The sequence below is a fragment of the Nilaparvata lugens genome, chromosome 7 (assembly GCF_014356525.2).
Source record: "Nilaparvata lugens isolate BPH chromosome 7, ASM1435652v1, whole genome shotgun sequence".
Taxonomy (NCBI): Eukaryota; Metazoa; Arthropoda; class Insecta; order Hemiptera; family Delphacidae; genus Nilaparvata; species Nilaparvata lugens.
In genome coordinates, this window is record NC_052510.1 from 16,991,119 (window position 1) to 17,014,443 (window position 23,325).

The window sequence follows — 23,325 nt, forward strand, 5'->3', positions numbered from 1 at the left end:
AATATTTTGTTCAAGATACACTTGAATTTATTATCGAAAATTCGTTTTCAACAATAATATAACTGACAAAGTGCGGTTATTTTATAAGAAATAGGTATTTTATTAATAAAATTTCAAATTTGAAACTAATTTAAATACAAAGTTCAACTCACTAATTCCAGTCTTTACTTGTAGGGGAGTTATTAAATCTTGAACATCAACACTCTTGTGAAAGAGGAGATACCACGTGAACATGCATAATATTAGACATTTTATATAACATGCATATATAAAGTGCATTATAATATTCAAAGGGAATACTGTAGTCTCTATATTTTAGAATCTCGGAATTCATTTCCTTTGACTAAATATGCATGATGAATTTCTGATTTAATTATAATTTATTAGTCTACGAGTCATTTTTTCAAAATAATATTATCTTTTCCCATTTAATTATTGAAAGTTGTAGCTTAACCAATAAGTATTACAAGCAATAATTTGAAAGTCCTCTACATGAATACTGTAGAAATACTTTGAACAATCAAGCGAGACATTTGAAAATTATTGATTATTTCCAAAACTATATAAAAATACAAATGAGATTGATAATTTATTAGAAAAATTCCATTAGAATATATAATTAAAGCATATTAATTAGTTATCGAATAAAACTATAATCGAAAATTAACACGAGAAAGTTTATCGTTTATTATTATAATTGATTCGGCCTATATGCAACAGTCCAATATTGGATGACTTATGAACACTCAACATCGTGTTCGATTGAAGTATTACAAATTCAAAATAGAATGCATTTTTAAAATGGAATCAAACCCTAAAAAGTCAAGTTTTTTATTACATTTGAACACAAAATATGGGCAGAGAGCCATTAAACTAATTGATGTAATATTTTAAAACAACAAATATAACAGACAATGAAGCTAAAACCGTAATTCTATTTCATAAAAATTATTAAAAATATTCACATTGAATTATTAAATTGGTATAAAAATACAAAATACACACGACATAAAAATACACTCACAATAAAGAAAAAGTTCTATTAAAGATGTTTCTATTGAATTGGCACCAAGTTCTCCTTATCTCTGAGATACCTCAATTGCCCCCAGTTGATTTTTGGTGGTAGCTGAAACAGATACCAGTCAGTTGTATTAATTATTGAACAAAGTTTGAAAGAGAAATAGATTAAGAGGATAACAATAGTGATATTTCATAATATAATTGATTCTTTATTGATTATTGCATATAATAAAGGAAAGAACTGGCTTATACACGTACGGGTTAGGACATTCACGAATGACGCATCATCACGTCTGAACTACTGGTACTGATTAACTAGAAATTTCCATATAGATTCAATAGATTTACCGGGTATCGTTATAGGTCTACTTTAAATTCTTCAAGATTTCAGTAAGTTTTCAGTTTGTCAAGTTATTAATTAAACCCTTGCGGAGCACGGGTTACCTGCTAGTAAATAATAAAATAAAAAATATCAATCAGAAACTAATTTATCAATATTACATTGAATTAGTGAGATAATGGTTCGGATAAATCGAAAGGCAATTTTGTAATGTATGGTTCGTAATCAACCTAACTAACGATTACGGAAATTAAAAGTGATTCTAACATTGACACTGGTGAGTTGAAAATTAGGGTAACAATACATTTTTACTACAATAACCGAATTTGAGAAGTCCACAGTTAACATTTCACTCAATGAAGAATTTTGGATCGCTTGAATGTGTGCTTCAATGTGATGTTCTAGAGTTCTAATGAGAGATGCGTAACAAATATTTGAAATATTTTATCATTCAACGACGATTCTATCTAATAACAGAATATCTCATTGTAGCCTTCCAATAGAACTAGAAGTTATATTAGTACAATCAACCAAAGAGTAGTTTTTAATAATTCTGTCCTTACACCTGGTCAAATCTACAGATTAATAATAATACAGTAATATTATAATGATTAATATTGTGAATGATATTGAGTAATTAATATAATTGTTGGTTAGAGGTAGTTATTGATCAATACAGGAGTCCTAATAAATATCATGTGAACATAGGTGAATTAACAACAAAACACAAATTTATTAATTAATACCACCAACCTTTTACAGCTGTAAAACTGTTAATCATAATAATTACTTTAAACAAAAATGTTGATACTTTCATTAAACCTTTCCATTACTAGTACAATTAACTGCGTTTGTAGACCAGTCTGGTTACCCTCATTACTTTCATCTAATCATTGTTAAATAGGTAGCCACTAATCCGAATTCATTTAACACACTTTAAACCGTAGAACATATCCCCTAATATACCATCAACCCCGCTGGAATCTACCAGTTTTAAAAATAAAACACATAGAAATGAAGTAACCTAGATCTACATTAAATAAATGTTTCAAGATGGAACGATATTCATGGCCAGAGAATAAAATATATGAATTGATACACAAATAATATTAGTGACAAAAAGACATATACCAAAATATCAGCATCTAATAACACTCTCTTAGTTATGGTTAATGAATAAGGAATATCGACAGAAACGAAATGCCTACTCTATCAATTCAAGTTACTTCCGAAGGTAATTACGATCCCAATATCCAGTTATTATTTTACCACATTTAAACATAAAGAAATTAACGCTCCCAAACTAGTATATTTCTGATCCTCACCTCTTACCAATAGACTAGACTGTAAGCTTCTATCCCTAATTAAAGCTTCAGGTACAGCTGAATAATGCGCCAAAATGCTCATCAGATTGATCTCTAAATAGCAATAAACAAGAATATACTGTAACTAAGAATTTGAAAATGCAATGCAGCAGCTATAAGAAAGGAAGTACAGTACCCTCAAATTCAAGCATTCGAACAATCGTATATAAAGGTATCAAAGTATTATTTGTTAATTTTCAATTATGGTATGTGAAATTTAGCTGTTTTACTATTTTAAATATTCGTAAAAAGAATTCGGGAACATCGACAATAAATTATTGAATGTAAGCAGAATTATCATTTTCAATTAGAACTATAATAAATATATTAGATACCTACGTAAAATAATTAAATGATTCGAGTCAAGTTGAATATTTTGAAACGAAATCTATAACTACACATTTTTTGAAACATCTAACTTTGTTACTTTACACAAATTCCAACATCTAGCCTATTAAAGACGAAATTTCAATGACAAAATTACGCTTATTAATAGAATAACCTGAATAAACTGTAATATAGTGGAAAATAATTTCATATATTCATTACATACAGTATAACAATAAAACAAATTGTACTACTTACTTTTCCATACTTTCGCACTGATGATGTTGATGAAGGTGACAGAAGAGTGCTGCGAGCTCCCAGTTGTGGCGAGTTTCTCGACAAGGCGCTCAATTTTTTATTAGCCTAGATGAAAATGGAGAAATATTAAAAAAAAAGTTGATTTGGAGTTTCCAGTTGTTATAGCAGTATTATTAGTAATCAAAAATATTAACTCCTTGAACTCTTACCTAAAAATTGAGCTTCTGGCAGTAATGCCAATACGTACTTATGTAATGTTGAATAATTTTATATTTAAAAATCTACAATAGCAAAAGAGATTATATTATTAGAAATTATAAAATAATAATTTGGCAGGTGTTTTAAAAAGTAAAGAATCGAAGTTTGGAGAAGAAGCAAAAATGAGAACAATTTGAAAAGTCCTAATAAATACCGGCCTGGATAGCCGAGACGATTAAGTGGTTGCACCCTTCAGTTTGCTAGCACTACCTGGTCGTGGGTTCGAATCCCGCCCATAGGAAGTACGTTTGATTATCTAACCCCATTACCAGCGCATATGCAAAAATCTCATAAAGGGCATCATCCGCAATAGAAATAAAAAATATAATATGAAGAGGAAGAGATGAATGACTATATAAATCCTATTAGCCTACCTGTTTCATAATTGGCATGGAATTTCTGACGGACAGGCCATTCCTTGTAGGCGTAGAATTTTCTTTTCCATTAATGGCTTTCAAGCTCTTCTCGGAGGATGGAATGCTGGATAGCGAACTTGATCTTGATGTCTTCTTCTGGTCAAAGCCGCTGAAATGCAACACAAATATTGTTAATTTACACGCCTAATAACAATAATTCATATTGAATTCAGTTGTATTATACAAGAAAAGCATTTAAATTTACCTTTCAAAACAATATTACATTGATAAATGTTATTCAAGGACTACATTTTAAAAATACAAAGAGTGTTTACACCATATTACCAATTACAGTGGGCTATTATAAATAATTTTGATAAAATTCATAATATATAAGACGCTAAAATTTAACAAAAATATGGATGGACTATTTCACACTTTTGACGTTTTATTTTTCATAAAGACATACAGTTTTCAGCCCAATTAAAAATATTATATCAAATAGGAATAAATAAATATATTAAACAGTATTGTAATATTTATTACCTATACAAAATCTACTCATGAAAATAACCCAAGACCTTATTGGGGAGAACAGATTTATAAGCCCTTATTGTATAGAATGTCATAACGAGTGTTCTCCCCAATAAGGGCTTCCAACATACTTCCATATTATATTAAATTGAAAATGAAGTATCTTGAAATAAAATTGGTTTTTATTACTTTAGCATGGAGAACATATTTTCAAGAGAATTGAACCATTCATATTTGAACAATGTTAACCAAATTTTACAAGATAAATGTGTAAAAACTTTGGATCTCCATATCTCAGAATGATAGTTTTGAGTTAAAGCCCTTATTGCACCTACCGCCTCAATTTCACATTGATGAAAAATTTAGGGCATGAAAAGTCAAATGTAGCCGATTTTTTTCTATCTGAGAGCACCCATAATTTTATTTTATTAGAAAATATAAGTGTAAACGACGGTGAAAATTCATAGTAGAATAATTGAATAACTTACTCAGACGAATCAAGAGAGCGATTTTTGTGGTTGTCCTCCATGATTAGACTCTGTCCATGCGAGGCATTCACTGATTTGTTTTTGTTGGGAGTGGATGATGCTACCGGCCTGGGAGTGGTTACATTCTTTTGCGCCTAAAAACAGATTAAAAGTTGAAGTAAAATTACAACAAAATAGAACATTTAAGTAAACTTCACTCAGGATTGTAATCAGATTACAATTCTCATAGATGGATTATTTTGTAATAGTATTCAAAATAATAATATGATTCAAAGATGAGAATTATTTCTTCTGTTCTTACTTCGCCCATTGATTAAAAAGTACATTCTTTCTTGAATAGTTACCAAATTCTGAGCGTGATGTGAAGTTTTACAAGCATTATTGTATTATCACACTTCTAGTTAAATTGGCTCAATTTCGATTACATGCAGATGATTGAGCTTGCATGATATGAAATAATAATCCTGATACTGTCATGATTTATTCGATGATAAAATCGAGGAATAACTTACAAATATTATATTGAAATGCGGTTTTAATATAATAATACTTACTTTCATCCTTGTAGCGGCACGAACTTTACTCTGAGTGATTGGTTTTATAGCCACGGTTTTCTTATCAATTTGCCCAATGTCTGTAAATTCAAAATTCAAATTTATATGTTATTTTTTTTGTACGAATTCATACATAAAATTTCTGTATTAAATAAATAAATAATCTGTAAATAAATAAATAATATTACCAAAAATAAAATTATTAACAGTAAAAAAGAACTTGAAGCTAACAAGACATGTCTGATCGTGAGTTTGTATTAAGAAGAAAAATATACAGAAGTACAAAATAAAAATAATTCCAACCTAAAAATAGAATATAAGTGAGAAAAACCTAAATTAACATTATGAAAAAATAAAGACTCGTAAAATAATAAAGTAAAAGAGAAAGAATAGAAAACAGTGCACTAACACGAGCACATTTACTACTAAAAATCATATAATTAGTAAATTATACCAACAATGGAAAATAATAGTGGAGAATCGGTAAAGTAATATTAAAAAGCTATTGTCTTATTTTACGAAAAACGTCAGTTGATGCTTTTATCCAATTAAAGATTTCTTAATTCAGTTTTTAAATAAGAACGTTTAAAAAGAAGTTTTTAGGAATCATACAAGCGAGTAAAAGATTGAGATTTGTTTAAAATACTAAACATTACACAATTTCTAGAGGAGTTATCGGTTTTACAGCCTTTGATTCTTGTAATTCCAATTTTAATAAAGAAATTCCAGAGAAAAAAAGAATAGTATTGTCATAAAATCCCCTGTATTAAATTCAACAGAACGGACATCAAACAAAAAAATTAACATGTTAACAAATAAATGAATGTTGACCTTTATTAATGCCAGAGCGAATCATGAACTGAAGTGGCACGGTAGCTTTCAACGGAGCAGCCTTTTGAGTGCAGACGCCACCTTCATCTTTCTTCGGCTTTTGGACTTGTAGAATATTATTTCCGATGGGCAGTGAGTCAATCTGTTTCTTTAGGAGATTCAATCCAGCTGCAACAAAGAGCGAAACATTCAAGTTAATATGAAAAGGTTCATAAGAGAATCAGTACCGAAATTCAAGGTTTTACCTGAACGTCGGAGTTGAATAATAGTATTAAGTTGATCTTTATTCATTAGGTTGATCATTATACTTTTACTCGTTTTTTGATTGCTTATATTCAATTGGTCGTTCAATTGGTTAAAATATTGAATGGAGTTGATTAGTTATTTAATAGTGTCCTCATAGAGAATAATATAGAAAAATATTTTTTTGTATAAATATAAATTTATGAATACATTTTGTCATACATACAATAGAAGCAGATAGCAGTCATTATCACTAAAAAGGTGAACCACTTAGGGCTTTCAATTTGAGAATAGCATATTATTTCTATAGAGAATAGTCCTCAATTTGCATGTAAAGTATAGCTAATGAACGGTTGATGGAAGTATGGCCCTAAGAGACATAACAATAAGCCTATGACTGCATTTAAATAAACAGAAAACTAGAAAATAATCTACAGTTTATAGTTACATTGTAAATATTTAATACAGAAAACAGAAGATTTTAAAAGTAGTTCATCTACATGAAACTTATAAAGAAAAATACCACCAAAACACTAAATACCCAATAACTCCCTTTTTGTACTTGGACAGTTTAATGCGAACCTCTACCTTAGAGAAAAGATAGCATAAGAAGATATCCCATGGTATAAGTCGTTTATTTCCAATTTTTAAGACGATTTTTTGTTAACTCAAGCCGATTACTGTCGACTACTGTCTTATCATTACTGTTTTGGCCGAGTGAGAGTAAGAACGGCACAACGGCACACTATCAGAGACTAGCAGCGTCACATAACTTCATAAAAAAGAACTACTATGACTAACGGCTTGAGTTAATAATGAATTTGGAACATAAACGCCCTATACCATGGGATATCTTCTTATGCTATCTTTTCACTATGGCACTACAAAAGCCAAGTGATTATTGATAGAACAATGTTGATCAAACATTTATTTGGTGTTTATTTTGAATTGATATGAGGACAAATACCTGTTATGGAAGTAGGAGATGAACGATTACGATTCTTCGATGTTTTAGGAGTTTCAGAACTGGAAAACGACGCACTCTTCTTCTGACTGCTTTCATCCTGTAAATAATTATTTTTCTACAGAAGGACTATTTGCAAATAAAATTTCATATTCTGGCAAAACTTATATCATATAGTTTATATGAAAACCTACTTGTCTGCCACCGTAAACAGAAGCCTAGCTTAGACATACAATGTTTACAATATATGACTGTTTACAATGGATCCCAAGCTTGCTATAGGTAGTCACTGATTAATATTCTATTTTTCTTACTTGAATTACAGTCTGCATGTCGTTAATTTGCAAAAAAAAAGAAATATGAAGCATCACAGTTCAAGATGGATTAAGAAACTCGAGACTTCAATTTTATAAATTTCTACAATTCTACTTCACAACAATAATGACCGAAACAGTAAAATATGCATGTCAATTTTAGTGATCTAAAAATAATATTTAGTGTTCTGAAGTTGGAATGGTTAAGAAAGATTTCTAGCTAAGCTACTACATGAGCTTTTGAAATTGAGACACCCCTAATTTGGGAATACTGTAGGCTACTCGTATTTTCATTGAAATGTAAAAATCCTAACTTGTAGTACCTGTAGGTAAATTCCTAAATGTGAAAAAAGCGTATTACATTTTACGTTTTCTCTAGAGTTCAATAAGAGAAATTTCTATTACCTACTTCAATGAACTTTCGAATTAATAAAGAAATATCTTAATTTGGAAACAATGTAATAAATTGCAATGGGAATTATGTAATAAATTACATGTTTTGCACTGTAAGTTACGAAATTCATTTTCAAGTGTTCCCTTTGAACAAGAAATAATTCATATGATCCATTCAACAAACTTTCAAAAGTGAGAAATATTCTCAAATTGGAAAGATTCCCATAGAAATATAAGTCACAGAATAAGCTTTAGTTAGTAACTTTTGAATTTATAAAACGTTTTACCTGAGATTCGTCGAGTGCGTCAGTGGAAGAAAACAAAGGATCTGTTGATCGTCTCTTTTTGTACTTTTTGACAGCTTCGGAAAACTCGACAAAGCTTTTCTGTCTTGTAGCCGGACTGGTGAAGTTGAAATTCAAGCTCGGGTCGTTCCTCAGTGAGTCATTCTCCTCGTCGCTGCTATTGGCGTGGACTAGATTCATTTCAACGGCAAACAAATCGGCCACCTCTGTCGTACAAAAAGTAACACTAGTATTATTTTTAGTGATTTTGGAACACTTTTTCAAATGATAATATTTATTTATATGATAATGATCACGTGAGTATAGATAGACAAGCCTGACAATCATGACCCCTGAGGTCTGTTTCATGAGAACTTCTACCTCTGAAGTTCTGTGATAAAGGATCAGATGTTTGTAAGTTATCCAAACATTACACTTTGTAAATTCTATTACATTCACGTTGTCCTGCTTTTGTCTCGTGTATGCTGATCTACAGTAAGCTGTTCCTGTATAAAGAGGAGTCTAGTATTTTTTATAAAACCAGACATTTTCTCCACATATTTTTATTCATGCATGAGTGTTGCTGAATGAGCTGTCAGTTTCGTTAGGTTCCAAACCTTTGATGACATAAACCTTAATCATTCTACTTTGGTTTTAATAGATGCTCTCTCAAATTAAATAGCCTGAGACACTAGGTTGCTCATTGATTTTATTTTTTTAAATTATAACATATTTGAGAAATACAAGTGATGTAGTTGAGCATGGATTATATTGGATAAAATAACTTGAGCATTAACAAACTTAAAATTCCAATATGACACTGAAAATTCTATATCATAGCTTGGATCGAGAGCTGTTAAATCATGTTTACTAAATAGTTTGAACTACATTATAATTTTATATGAGAGTTACAATTAAGATATAAACAGTAAGATGTGATACGAAATGTCGAAGATATTCATTTTCAATATAAATAACTCATTGGAATATAAATCATCATTACCATTTCCTCCCTATTAACTCTTAACGGTACTCATGCTATGTTTGAATGAAAGTACTCATTGTTCACTTACCATCCACCTTATCATCAACAACATGCACTGACTGACTGAAGCTTTGTGACAATATTTTTGCTTCAACGAATACATCGTCATTATCTTCGTCTGCACAATTATTATTCACAATTATGTTGCGTTCCACCTGAAAAGTGGATAAAAGCATAAGATAATGAGTTTTTAGTTTTATAAAATTAAGATAATTTACATTTTGTCAATAATAAGTCAATGATGAGGATCAAATGACATGAAGAAAGTTGAGAAGAAATGATAAAATATGGAACTGACATAAATTAGGAACAGGTGTGAGAAGATATGGTTTCAATTTGTTTGAGAGAATACGAGTACTTGCGAACACTAGGAATGATACATTCATTCACAAAGATCAAACTTAAATACTTTTGCAATTCTAATACTGTACTATAAATTACAGTAAATTAAAAACTAGTTAATGAACATAGAAGTAATAGAATATTATACAATATCCAATAAAAAATCTATCTCTATATAGATAGACAAGCCTGACGATCATGACCCCTGAGGTCTGTTTCATGAGAACTTCTACCTCTGAAGTTCTGTGATAAAGGATCAGATGTTTGTAAGTTATCCAAACATTACACTTTGTAAATTCTATTACATTCACGTTGTCCTGCTTTTGTCTCGTGTATGCTGATCTACAGAAGCTGTTCCTGTATCAAGAGGGGTCTAGTATTTTTTATGAAACCAGACATTTTCTCCACATATTTTTATTCATGCATGAGTGTTGCAGAATGAGCAGTCAGTTTTGTTAGGTTCCAAACCTTTGATGACATAAACCTTAATCATTCTACTTTGGTTTCAATAGATGCTCTCTCAAATTAAATAGCCTGAGACACTAGGTTGCTCATTGATTTTATTTTTTTAAATTACAACATATTTGAGAAATACAAGTGATGTAGTTGAGCATGGATTATATTGGATAAAATAACTTGAGCATTAACAAACTTAAAATTCCAATATGACACTGAAAATCATAGCTTGGATTGAGAGCTGTTAAATCATGTTTACTAAATAGTTTGAAGTATGAACTACATTATAATTTGATACGAGAGTTACAATTAAGTTATAAACAGTAAGATGTGATACGAAATGTCGAAGATATTCATTTTTAATATAAATAACTCATTGGAATATAAATCATCATTACCATTTCCTCCCTATTAACTCTTAACGGTTCTCATGCTATGTTTGAATGAAAGTACTCATTGTTCACTTACCATCCACCTTATCATCAACAACATGCACTGATTGACTGAAGCTTTGTGACAATATTTTTGCTTCGACAAATACATCGTCATTATCTTCGTCTGCACAATTATTATTCACTATTATGTTGCGTTCCACCTGAAAAGTGGGTAAAAGCATAAGATGAGTTTTTAGTTTTATAAAATTAAGATAATTTACATTTTGTCAATAATAAGTCAATGATGAGGATCAAATGACATGAAGAAAGTTGAGAAGAAATGAAAAAATATAGAACTGACATAAATTAGGAACAGTTGTGAGAAGATATGGTTTCAATTTGTTTGAGAGAATACGAGTACTTGCGAACAACACTAGGAATGATACATTCATTCACAAAGATCAAACTTAAATACTTTTGCAATTCTAATACTGTACTATAAATTACAGTATATTAAAAACTAGTTAATGAACATAGAAGTAATAGAATATTATACAATATCCAATAAAAAATCTATCTCTATATAAATAAAAAACGAGCCTCAAATATTGACATTCAATAACATTTTTATGTGATGAATTTGAACGAATTTGATGATTTTTTTTAGTTGTGTTCGTTATGTTCAGGACCAGGTTTATGGACTATCAAATTTATGATCCGACTTCAAGACTCTTTCCTATGGTCCTTCAAAGTTTACATGTGATCCTCATGGGAGAAGATTTGTGAGCTGTCCACACACAGAAATAAAAATCAGCTGTTATAATCATTGCGTCATCCAACAGCCGTCGGTAGATCTGTTTTTCAATTTTCTTTTTACTGATTCGCAAAATTTCAATTCTCAATAATGCCGTGGTACGAACGACGTCCAAACTTGGGTCGTAGAACTCGAAAGGCTGTAAATTTAGAATAAGCACGGGAAAATCAGCAGAAAGGAGATATACCATTCAATTCCCAGTAAGCTGCATTCAACTATAATTAAAAATACAAACTGCTGCACAACTAAGCACATAGGAAGTCCATATTGAGATTCAAATGTAAATACTGATTGTTGGATAATTTTAATAAAATTATCTGATAATTTTCATCAAATTGAGCAAAGGCTAAGCATATCTGAGGAGGCGCGGCTTGGTGAAACAAAGTGTTGATCTTATGTAGATTGCCTTATCACACCGTTCCACGACATGCCCTATTCAGTATGTGTGAGTTCTTCCATTCAAACAAATAAGCAAGAAGCACCTGGATGCAAAATGCCGCATCGCGCCTTCTCAGGTGTGCATCCATCTAAAGTTTGTCATGAGATGTATTAACTATTTGGCGGTACGAAGTTCGCCGGGCCAGCTAGTTAAGAATAAATAAACAACCATGACGAAGGTACGCGGTTTCAAAATTAAATAAATTTTCCATCAAGTAAGGTATGTTGTTTTTGGAAGCAACATACACTTTGAGAATTGTGGAGTATGCAATCATTAAGTTTAATTTAATCTATTACTTTACTAGGCTAAATAGTTGAAAATTGTTGCTTAAAGTGAGAAAGCTGTATGTTTCATTCTCATTCTAATCAGTTGATCTATCAAGTTATAATTTGATATCATTGACTAGAACGAAACATACCAACATTTTCCCACATGTTTTATTTTCCACAAGGATTGTTCTATTTTGCAATCCTTGAAAAACTTTTACAAAACTATTGACAGCAAGTGTCAAGTGTCATTAATATTGGGTCTAGGATTAGATGATTCGCAACAGAATAAAAGTCAGCGTTTCTATGTGCAGATTTAGTAGGCCTCTACAAGACATATTTCAATTTACAGTCAAAATACCAGGCTCACGGCGCTTTGCACTTTTCAGAAATCAGTCTGGTAGCCTATAGAACGTATTTTTGACTGAGATAGAAATCAGTCTAACTATTTATAGTTAGAAAGTAGAAGAATTTTAATTTTGAATTTAAAGTAGAAGAATTTCAATTTATTCAACTAACCTTTCTTGATATGAAACTGGAGTCTGAACCGTTAGTCTTTGACAATAGCATACCCCGGTTCATGAAGCTGTAGGTGCTGGAAGAGGATGACCCCGGCACCCCATTATTCAGCACTGGAGACAAGTCCGATGAGAAAATACTGTTGCGATGGCCTGACGCGAAATTCTCTATCTTCGGAGTAGACAGAGAGGGAGCCGACGCCGTCCTAAAGTTGACCTTAGAGTTCATCTGATCACATGTAACACTGAGCATTTCCTCGCCGCCATTTCTCGCAGGAGACTGAACACTGAAAGAGCTGCTGACTAAGGCCTCGCCGAGAGGCTTGAAGCCTTCCAGTTCATCGAAATCGCCGCCGCAGAACGTATTGTTGGCAGCAGTCGTCTGCCGTTTGTCGTTCTCCACAAACAACTGCGGCACGGATTGACATTTTTTGCCTTTCATTCCCGCTTCATTAGCTGCTACTTCCATCTTTGATCTGAGAGGTGAGCCTGTGAGCATATCATCAACTTCATCACAAGGCAATTCATCTTCCTCGACTAGAAAATAGGGACACGTTTCATCTTGATGGTACAGCTTATCTACACTAATTTCGGAGAGAGGCGATCGGTCAATCCCTTTTAAAATGCTGATATCTTCAATTTTGTCGAGTGTTTTCTCAGGAAAAGGATCGCAGTTTTCTTTATTTTCATCGGCATCCTTCTCATCAGGAAGTGCAGGGCTGGGCGTCTCGGTGACAACTAGATTGTTCAAATAATTAGTTACAGAAACTTTTGTATATTCAACAGGCGTTGGAACATTTTCTTTCTCTTCACAACGTTCTCTTTCGTCGCTCTTCCTATTCGAGGTTTTTCTTTGATTCTTGTGGTTGTCTGTCTTCTTGTAGCACATGGCTGTAGTTAGCACAGCCTCGAACGGATCATCAGGTGTTTTCACTTGCAACTGTTCACAGATAGAGTCGAATGGATTACTTATGAGAGGCGCAGTACTGGGGCAAGGAATTAGCGGCAGATTTCTGTTAGTTTCGTTGGATTTGTTTTCTGGACTAGACCAGTCGATGAGATTCTTTAAATCTGGAACAGAATGTTATTAAACAATGTAGTAAGCAGATATACTGTGCAATACAAGGTAGAATGCTGCTAGGTAGTAACCTAATACTAGGTAATTACTAATATTTATATTTTGTAAAACTATCAAGTAGCTATAGAAATAGATATTTTAAAATATACAACTCGATCGATCGGTATAGTATTGGAGTGATCAGTGGTCTAGTGGATAGTGCTTGCGTAGAAGCATAGAAATCCCGGGTTCAAACCCTCTCATTATCAAAAGTTTTTCAACCAGATCACTCCCGTGCTATCGGATAGGCACATTAAATTGTCAGTCCCGGTAAGATAGTCGTGTAGCTTTCGTTGGTGAGGGGTCCCTTACGGACAGGCCCCACCTCACCTGAATATATAATTTAAGCCGTCAATACGTATCAATACGCCCCACCAACGAAAGCCATACGAATTTACTTTTTTTATTGGTTTGGTAAAGAAGTTTACAATTAGAACAATTTGATTACTGGTTATTAATATTATGGAATCAAATTGAGTCAAAAGAGTTTTTCTCAGTGTACTATGTTTGTAAAGTTTTTTCAAGTTACACCTTTTTTAGTAATTTTAACATATAAATTCTGTAATTTAATTTTGAAAGCATTTTTGAAGCTACAAACTATTGAATTTGAATGAGCATGTCTCTCTTGACTTCCTTGATAGATTATGCATGCTTATAAATTAATTTCTCCATCACAAATAGAAACGCTTGTACTGTATCATCATTCAACCCCTCATCATCACCTGGGTTTAAGATACTTGTCGAGAGTTGGATTTGTAAATGAATAAATTTACTCGTTAAAAAAGTATTGAATTTGTTCTTTAACTCAACTAGCCTATGTATCAACTTGATAGTTGAGTATGAATTTACTTCATATTGACCTATACACATTAGCTAGAAAAGTAAATATAGCCTCTTTTTGAAGACAAAGCTTGCAATAAATTTTCCAATAGCCTACACCTATAAATACTGTGTTGAAAACTCATTGTGTCAAATAATCAATGAATTGATAAGTACACTCACCATCCATAATGATAAAAACTACTAAAACAGTAATATGTATTCCTCCTTGAAGCTTCTCTCACATTACTTCACAACCTCACAACTTAATGCCTTCTGTAATCAGAATAAAATAAAATCAATTTACAAAAGTATTTCTCAACAATTTTGTAAGAGGAGCATGCGAAGCATATAGCCAGCATAAAGCTATAACACTCGGCGTAATACTATAACACTTATTAATAAACACGGTATGATGGAGTAGGCATGATACTGTATTACTGTAATGATACTTTATGAATGCTGTTTACTGTACTTGAATACTTGAAGTCGTTGCCAAGGACTGAGATTACCAGGTGGGCAGTGTCAAAATTTCCAACCAAATTAACCTATATAGGCTTCTCACTCAACTCTCCTAATGAGTGAAATGACCTTTAAAGGAGTTTAGGGTTTTGTTCTGCTTGCCTTATGTATCCCCGTGGAAAAGAATTTAATTGGGTGTGTTGGGAAGCTGTTGTAAGCTGTCTCATCCACCGCCAGTGCAAAAACGCCTGGAATTTTCACATATTGACCACTGGAATTGAGCCACAATCTGACAAGTCTTCCAGTATGCTATCAACTGCATTGACAAAGTAGTCGTTGAGTTCATGAGGGCTGATAGGTGATTCCAGAGATGTTTTCTTGGGACGATTAAGTCAGCTGCTTTACAATATATAATTTCAATCAGCTGACTTGATGAATTAGATTCCATCTTTGCCAGACAAACATGATACCTTTGTTTCAGGTATTGGTTGAGCCAAAGACCTTAAAGATGCATAGACTCACATGCAGCGCTAGTGTCTTACTTGGAATTGAAATCGGCCATTGAGGGGGCAACCTATAAGATGATTATATACCAATGCCTTTGTAATCTATAGTATTACAAATATATAGATATAATATATCGTGCTAAAATACCCCAATGGCGTCCTTCAATTTCAAGTAACAGCTATCATTGGGAAGGCATAGGCATTGTGGGTCTATATATCTTTAAGGTCTTTGGGTTGAGCCTTACCTGGCTCTTTTCACCTCTCTCTGGTTCATTTTCATTGAACCATGGCCTACTGTCTGTGACAGGTTGAGTTTCCATTTAGTAGTTCCTTGAAACTTCTCTCATTTCATTGTCCACTACAATATAGTTGGATATGACTTGTAAGACCAGAATTCTCCAACCAGTTGATGCCCTCAAGCTTCCTGTAAAGTAGGGGAATCTTTTGATCCCTCACAGTTCTGGAAAAGCAGATGTGGTTTCCCTTTCTTTCTTATCTATCTTATGAAACACTGCCTGAAGAAAAACGACACGGTGATCTGATATCAAGGGATCAACCATTATTACAGTATAATCCCAGGAGTCCAAGTTGATAATGACCGTATCCAGACCAGCATCACCTCTAGTAGAACAAAGCCTCCCTACAAACAAGTTGTGACCCCTTAGAAGATGAGGAAAATCTCTCTCTCTATCTCTGTATGGGGCTTCAAGGTATGGCCTATGTTCAAGTCACCATCAACGGATATTTTGATTTTCTGCCTGCTCATAAGATTCAAGAAACTGTGTAGTTTTTAAACCCCTCCTCCCCCGATTTGGAGGCTGGTTAAGATATCATAATCAATAAATCAGAAAGTGCAAGTTTCATGGTTCATCCCTCACAATATAGCAGCCTATACTTTTTGGTGTCTCCAAGTTCTTGTTCGTAAGTTGACGCGGCTCTCCCATTCTTTCGAAGGTGCTAGCCAGGTTTAAAGTGATATTTTTATAAAAATGTAAGTTTATTTTCATAAATTTATGTACAAAATTCAGAATAGAGTAATTTCAGCCAGTGTTATGTGATACACAAAATGTTGGTTTCCATCTTGTGCACATATAGGCTAAGTTCAATAAGTTAAATACAACTTGATTTTGAGACTCTGAACGTTCAAACCCCTAATATTCTTGTAAGAAAGGAACAATTTATATTTGATTTATTTATAAATTGTTTATCTCTTAGATCACACTTTTATGTATTAGAGTAAAAATTTACACGAATATTAGGCATGGACCTCCACGCCCATAGGCATGGACCTGTTAAATTTTGTTCATCATGTCCTGTGACTATAAGAGTAGCATAATGTTTATTATGAAAAATAGCTTATCAATAAATAAAAACTTAAATAGGCTATTCAACTTTTTAAAAACACGGGTTAGTATTAGCGCAATAGGCTAATAGCCAAGAAATAAATAGTATGTAGTCTACCATCAAACTCAAACAATACCGGTATCTATAAAACTGGTAAAGCGGTTACCCGTAAGCATTTACTGTCTGTGAAAAAAACAAATTATATACACAATGTATATTAAATTAAAAGAAGAATATTAAGAAAAGCACTTGAATATTAAAATATGTAAGAATCTTGTTAAGATAAAGCATAAAATACTCATTAGTTTGGTTAAAATTGCAGAATCAGATAAAACGATAAAAGTTTAAAATTATTTTAAAAAGTATTCCAATTTAATAGGTATACTAAAACAAACTTACCTATTTTAAATTTAATTGTCAATGTTTCTAAACAAAGAAGTTATTCAAGATAAAACAATTCGGTTCCTGTCAAACTTTAACACTTCATTTTCAACACCTGCAAAAAATCAAAAATGCAATACAAATCGTAACCGAAATTTCCTTTGCACTTCGACATAGAAGATAATAGAGTGGAGTTCTGTGCTTGAGACAAGAGCGAACTGAATTCATCAGTTTGATACAGATGGCATTGGATTCTTGACGATCTACGCTCGTATGAAAACAAATTGAAATAGAGGTTATGTTATTTTAAAGAAGCCTTACTGTGGACTGTAGTACATTAGTTGGTTAAAAATATATTTGCATAACGTTTTTTAATATTGAATAACCTACATACATCAGATATGACTGATGGTAAGTAGCAGCATATAATACTAATAGAATCTGATAGTATAATACCATAATCTAATAGAATCTATAAGTACAAAAAAATAAACATTAATGAATTTTGTGTAAACACAGCTTTACAATAATGATTAATAATTCTGTGTTATCATCATGAGATGACATAATTTATTTTAGGTACCTACTTTTATTTTGAAAAATATGATATTGCTATCAGCTGAATTGTAATTAATTTTGAAATCTTCCCATTTCAAATAAATTTAATAATCGTTCAATTTACAATTATAAAATAATTTTATGTGTATAATTATAAGTGTATTATTGTTTATATAATTTATAATTATAAAATAATTATTATTTAGCATATTTTACTGTTTGCTATCATATGGTCATAATTATAATACAATTGATATAATGTTTCTTCATAGATTTCTTTGCATCATTTCTGAAACTCCCATACTGATTGAAAATAATGTTATCAGAATACCTAGTATATTGCTATCATTACATGATTTAATAATCCTGTGTTATTGATCATCATAATTTATATTATTTACCTACTTTTATTGTGAAAAATATGACATTAGACTATGAGCCTGTTTTTTTATTCCCAATCATTTCATGAAAGTTTATATTTGTCCTTGTTGAATGAATAAAAATAAATAAATAATACGCTTCTCTTGAATCTGGCCCAAAGTTATTCCCATGCTTGTGAAAAGTTGACAATACTAAAACTACTGCAGTCACAAATAAAAAAATTCTTTTCCTTATTAATATTTAACCTATTTCATTATTTTTGCTTTCAAAAAGTTAACAATGAACTGCTTAATGAAGGAAAAATATCGCTTCCGTGGAATAAGACATACAATATAGAAATAAAATAGAAATTGAGACTGTGCAATGCATTCTCCTATAAGAGCCAATGCGTAACAAAATGAACGAATCCCACAGCAATGCGGGTTGCCTATCTTTATCAGCTGCCTCACTTTTTTTGTGTTGCTAGTCCATTCCAGTTAGTTTAGAGTTCACTGATGAAAACAAATTGAAATAGAGGTTATGTTATTTTAAAGAAGCCTTACTGTCAGTGGACTGTAATACATTAGTTGGTTAAAAATATATTTGCATAACGTTTTTTTAATATTGAATAACCTACATACATCAGATATGACTGATGGTAAGTATCAAAATCATAATATCTCATGAATAAATGTGCATTTATTCCTAACAATCATTTGGCCCAGAGGTTAGCTAATACTTAAATTTCAAACAAAAAAAAAAAAAAACAATAGAAAGTTGGTAAATTACGGTACCGTAATAATAATTTGTCACTTTGTTCACTTGTTTACGTTTATCTAGTTGTAAATAATAATTTATTAAAATGAAAAACACCTTTATAAATCTTACAAAATACTCACTGACGACATTTGTATTATTCGACTTAATTTGGTCATTCTTTTGTAGAATACAAAGGAAATCTTTTTTAATTTGTAGGTACGAACTGTCAAGCTCTAAGTGTAGATACATTTCAGTAATCTCCATCCATGACCAGCATTTGCTAAATATATATGTAAAACATTACAATTTAAGGAGTGATCCGTGGTCTAGTAGATAGAGTACCTGCGTAGCAGCATAGAAATCCCGGGTTCAAACCCTCTCAATACCAAAAGTTTTTTAACCAGATCACTCCGGTGTTATCGGATGGGCACGTTAAAATGTCGGTCCCGGCTGAAGTATGACAGTCGTAAGGCCCATTGACGGCTTAAATTATATATTCAGGAGGTGGGACCTTCCCCGCAAGGGACTCTCCACCAACAAAAGCCATACGAATTTACTTTTTATTAGGCCTACAATTTAAAATGTAAAACTTTATGACAAAAACTAAGATTAAAATGGGAGGTCAGTCATAGATCACAGAAAACATTGCGTCATATGAATAAAGTTGAGCATTTGCTCATACTTCTAAAATATGGAGCATTTGCTTCATTTTCTATGAATAAACGTGAGCAAAACCTTTTGCTCATGCTCATCAAAAAAATAGTTTGAGAATTTGCTCAAAAGTAAAAGCTTTTGCTCAAAATTGTATGAATAAACTAGAGCATTTGCTCAACTTTTGAAGCAAATTCAAATGGGACAACGTTTGGACAACAAATTCAAATGGGACAAGCACATTAATCTATCAATTACCCGGATCAGGAAGCTTCTCTACAAATTCTATCAACTCCGTAAAATCCTCAACTATGAGACATTAAAAACTGTTTATTTTTCTTTAGTGCAATCAATTTTAAGATACGTCATAATTATCTGGGGAGCTACGAATTTTACACATGTTGAACCTCTCTATAAACTTCAAAAACGAATACTAAAAATAATAGGCTTCAGGGAGAATCAATTCCCCACGAACATTCTTTTCAAGGACAGTAAAGTACTGAGTGTAAGACAACTCTACATCCAGGCTATCATCACGCGAATGAGGAGAAACAACGAACACATAAGACTGGCAGATCATAACCATCAAACAAGGCAGAGAAACACGTATTCAATAGTACCAAGGATGAACACTACATTTGGGCAAAGAAACTACACATATTTGGGACCAAAAATTTATAATTCAATACCAAGTTACATTAGGGAAGAATTCAATAGACACAGGTTCAAGAAAAGTTTATTTTCCTGGTTGGATGATATTGGAGTGGAAAATTGTGAAAATTTAGTTAGACTGTAAATATTGAAACTATTTATTCTTCATTCCACTCTTTACTGTTTTTCATTTTTCTAAAAATAACGTTTTTTAATATTGAATAACCTACATACATCAGATATGACTGATGGTGAGTATCAAAATCATAATATCTCATGAATAAATGTGCATTTATTCCTAACAATCATTTGGCCCAATTTTATACATGGTTGATCTCGTATTGATCTCCTCTATCGATCTATGTAGGTTTCAATGCTAGATTCCGCGGCCCATAAACTAAAGTGCCCCCCAGAGGTTAGCTAATACTTTAATTTCAAACAAAAAAAATTACCGTAATAATAATTTGTCACTTTATTCACTTGTTTACGTTTATCAAGTTGTAAATATTAATTTATTAAAATGAAAAAACCCTTATAAATCTTACAAAATACTCACTGACGACATTTGTATTATTCGACTTAATTTGTTCATTCTTTTGTAGAATACAAAGGAAATCTTCTCTAATTTGTAGGTATGAACTGTCAAGCTCTAAGTTTAGGTACATTTCAGTAATCTCCATCCATGACCATCATTTGCTAAATAGATGTAAAACATTACAATTTGAGGAGTGATCCGTGGTCTAGTAGATAGATAGCGTGCGTAGCAGCATAGAGATCCCGGGCTCAAACCCTCTCAATACCAAAAGTTTTTTAACCAGATCACTCCCGTGTTATCGGATGGGCACGTTAAAATGTCGGTCCCGGCTGAAGTATGACAGTCGTAAGGCCCATTGACGGCTTAAATTATATATTCAGGCGGTGGGACCTTCCCGCAAGGGACTCCCCACCAACAAAAGCCATACGAATTTACTTTTTATTACAATTTAAAATGTAAAACTTTATGACAAAACTAAGATTAAGATGGGAGGTCAGTCATAGATCACAGAAAACATTGTATTGCCTCTTTATCCAGGAAGCAGTGTGTCAAACTCACGAGCCGCTCCTAAATTTTTTTTAGCGTATGTTATTTTTGTCAAATTAAAAAAAAAGTACACTGTTATGAGTGTACGTCAATGGTTGAAATGTACTGTATTGCCGGGGAGCTGGCTTCAGTGAAGTCGTTAGCCGCACCCGGGTAGGCACGTCTCTCACATTCAAATATGATGTGGTGCACTGTTTGCTCCATCGCCCCTCAGTCACATAGTGGGTAGTCTGCATGTCCCCTTTTAAAAAATGCTGCATTGTATCACCCATGTTGAGAATTCTGTTGAGTGCCACCCAGATGCGCCGGGGGAGCTCAAAACCAGGAGGGCATGTGCCTGAGAATAGCTCTCTGGTATTCATGGGGGCGCTTCCTCTCTCCATCTTCTGGTCAGAGAGAATCTCTCGTCTCTTAATTGCTCTGCCATCCTGATCGCTGGCCTTCTGGACTTTAGCTCCCTTCTATATAAGTCTGAAATGTCCTGATGGATGGGGAGTAGTTCATTGGATAAATTCTTCCATAGAGCCGAAGGAGAGCTTGTGCTCTGCGAAGAGGAGGTGGGGGTATGTCACTGAGCACTGGGAGCCAGGAAACTGGAATGGTACTTAAGGCTCTCGAAATTATTCGCATTGAATTGTTCAGTTGCACATCTATAAGGTTAGTGTGACAACTGTTGATCCAGGAAGAGGCGCAGTACTCAGCAGCAGCAGCATACACCAGGCCCAGAGTTGAGGAAGATGAGCCCCAAGTTGTGCCACATAGATTCCGAATTATGTTGTTTCTTGTCTTCAACTTGGCTGCTACACTCCTTGGGTGCTGGTTGAAGGAAAGCGTCCTGTCCAGGATGATGCCAAGATATTTTAGGAACTTATATGTTATAAGGCAGCACCATTCATTTGTACCCTCATCTCAGCATTTGTCAGTTTATTGCGTAGATGGAAGGCTGATACTTCAGTTTTCCCAGGGCTGGGGCATAGCCTCTATTTAGAACAGGAGTCTACAAGGACCTCCAAGTCACTTGTTAGTGTCTCCTCTCCAGTCCTAAGGTCACCACCCTGTGTAGCCAAAGCCAAATCATCTGCATATGCAAATACCCTACTCTGGCCTCAACCCCAGGCAGGTCTGAGACATAAAAGTTGAAGAGGAGAGGAGCCAGGACAGATCCTTGTGGCAGACCATTGTCAAGCCTATTCACGCCTCTATTGTCCACGACAGCCTATTGTCTACGACAGACTATTGTCAAGCCTTTCTTCTCCTGCTCACGGAAATACACAGGCATTATATTGAAAACTTGAGTGCTCGGGACAGGAAAGCTATTATGCTGTCGAGTCAGTCTGGCATGAGGCAAATTGATATCATTTCTCCTCCTTGTGGTTGTGTACATGTCTTCTTTGCTGAAAGGTATGTTGGCCTCTAATATAAGTTCAAATCAAAATATTTTCTTTCTCGGCATAAGTACTCAGTGCTTATTGCTCAAGTATTGAACTATGAACTCTACACCTACTAACTTAGTGGAGAAAAATTTACCTAATCAACAAATATGTGCTTAGGGGTTTATTTCGTGTGAATAGTGCTGCAAGATGACAATTGAAGTTGATAAGGATGTAATAATATTAGAAGCAAAGCATCCAAGATTTGATCGACATGCCGTAATTTATTATGAATGTTAAAACTTACAGTCGTTTTACAGATGGAAATATATTGGAAGTTGCATTTGTTCAAATGCTAATTAATAAATAATTCTTATTAATCGAAAATCCCAATTAAATGCTGTATTTCACCCCGAAGACTTCTGCTACTGCAAATATTGACAACAGGGTAAACATCATTTAATTGGGATTTTCGTTTAATCAT

At 32.9% G+C, this 23,325-nt stretch overlaps 2 protein-coding genes across 7 annotated transcripts in view; one reads left to right on the top strand and one right to left on the bottom strand.

The window, feature by feature from the left end:
- LOC111051832 lies at positions 1 to 17,601 on the bottom strand. Of its 4 annotated transcripts, none has more exons than XR_002606134.2 (13): positions 17,430 to 17,601; positions 14,902 to 14,994; positions 12,784 to 13,853; positions 9,602 to 9,728; positions 8,532 to 8,755; positions 7,541 to 7,637; positions 6,331 to 6,498; positions 5,500 to 5,579; positions 4,946 to 5,079; positions 3,942 to 4,092; positions 3,310 to 3,414; positions 2,686 to 2,778; positions 5 to 1,126 (listed from the first exon to the last, which is right to left on the bottom strand). XR_002606134.2 is itself a non-coding variant. In XM_022338403.2 (12 exons), exons 2-12 carry the CDS (start codon positions 14,906 to 14,908, stop codon positions 1,055 to 1,057), a joined length of 2,235 nt encoding a protein of 744 aa, XP_022194095.2. In that variant the 5' UTR covers positions 14,909 to 14,994; positions 17,430 to 17,576; the 3' UTR covers positions 1 to 1,054. The 4 variants fall into 4 exon arrangements, 2 of the variants coding, with proteins under 2 accessions (XP_022194095.2, XP_039288132.1); XR_005571751.1 differs by having other exon boundaries at positions 577 to 1,126; positions 2,693 to 2,778; positions 17,430 to 17,576; XM_022338403.2 differs by lacking the exon at positions 2,686 to 2,778 and having other exon boundaries at positions 1 to 1,126; positions 17,430 to 17,576.
- The window catches only part of LOC111051831 (THO complex subunit 7 homolog), an 18,403-nt gene continuing 12,593 nt past the window's right edge, over positions 17,516 to 23,325 (top strand). Inside the window, exon 1 of one of the 3 annotated variants that reach the window (XM_039432199.1) lies at positions 17,516 to 17,822. In XM_039432199.1, the coding sequence (XP_039288133.1) occupies positions 17,813 to 17,822 (10 nt within the window). In that variant the 5' untranslated portion in view covers positions 17,516 to 17,812. Of the gene's footprint in view, positions 17,823 to 18,843; positions 18,988 to 20,586; positions 20,642 to 23,325 lie in introns of those variants that run through there. The other 2 variants (XM_039432200.1, XM_022338401.2) reach the window with 2 other exon arrangements.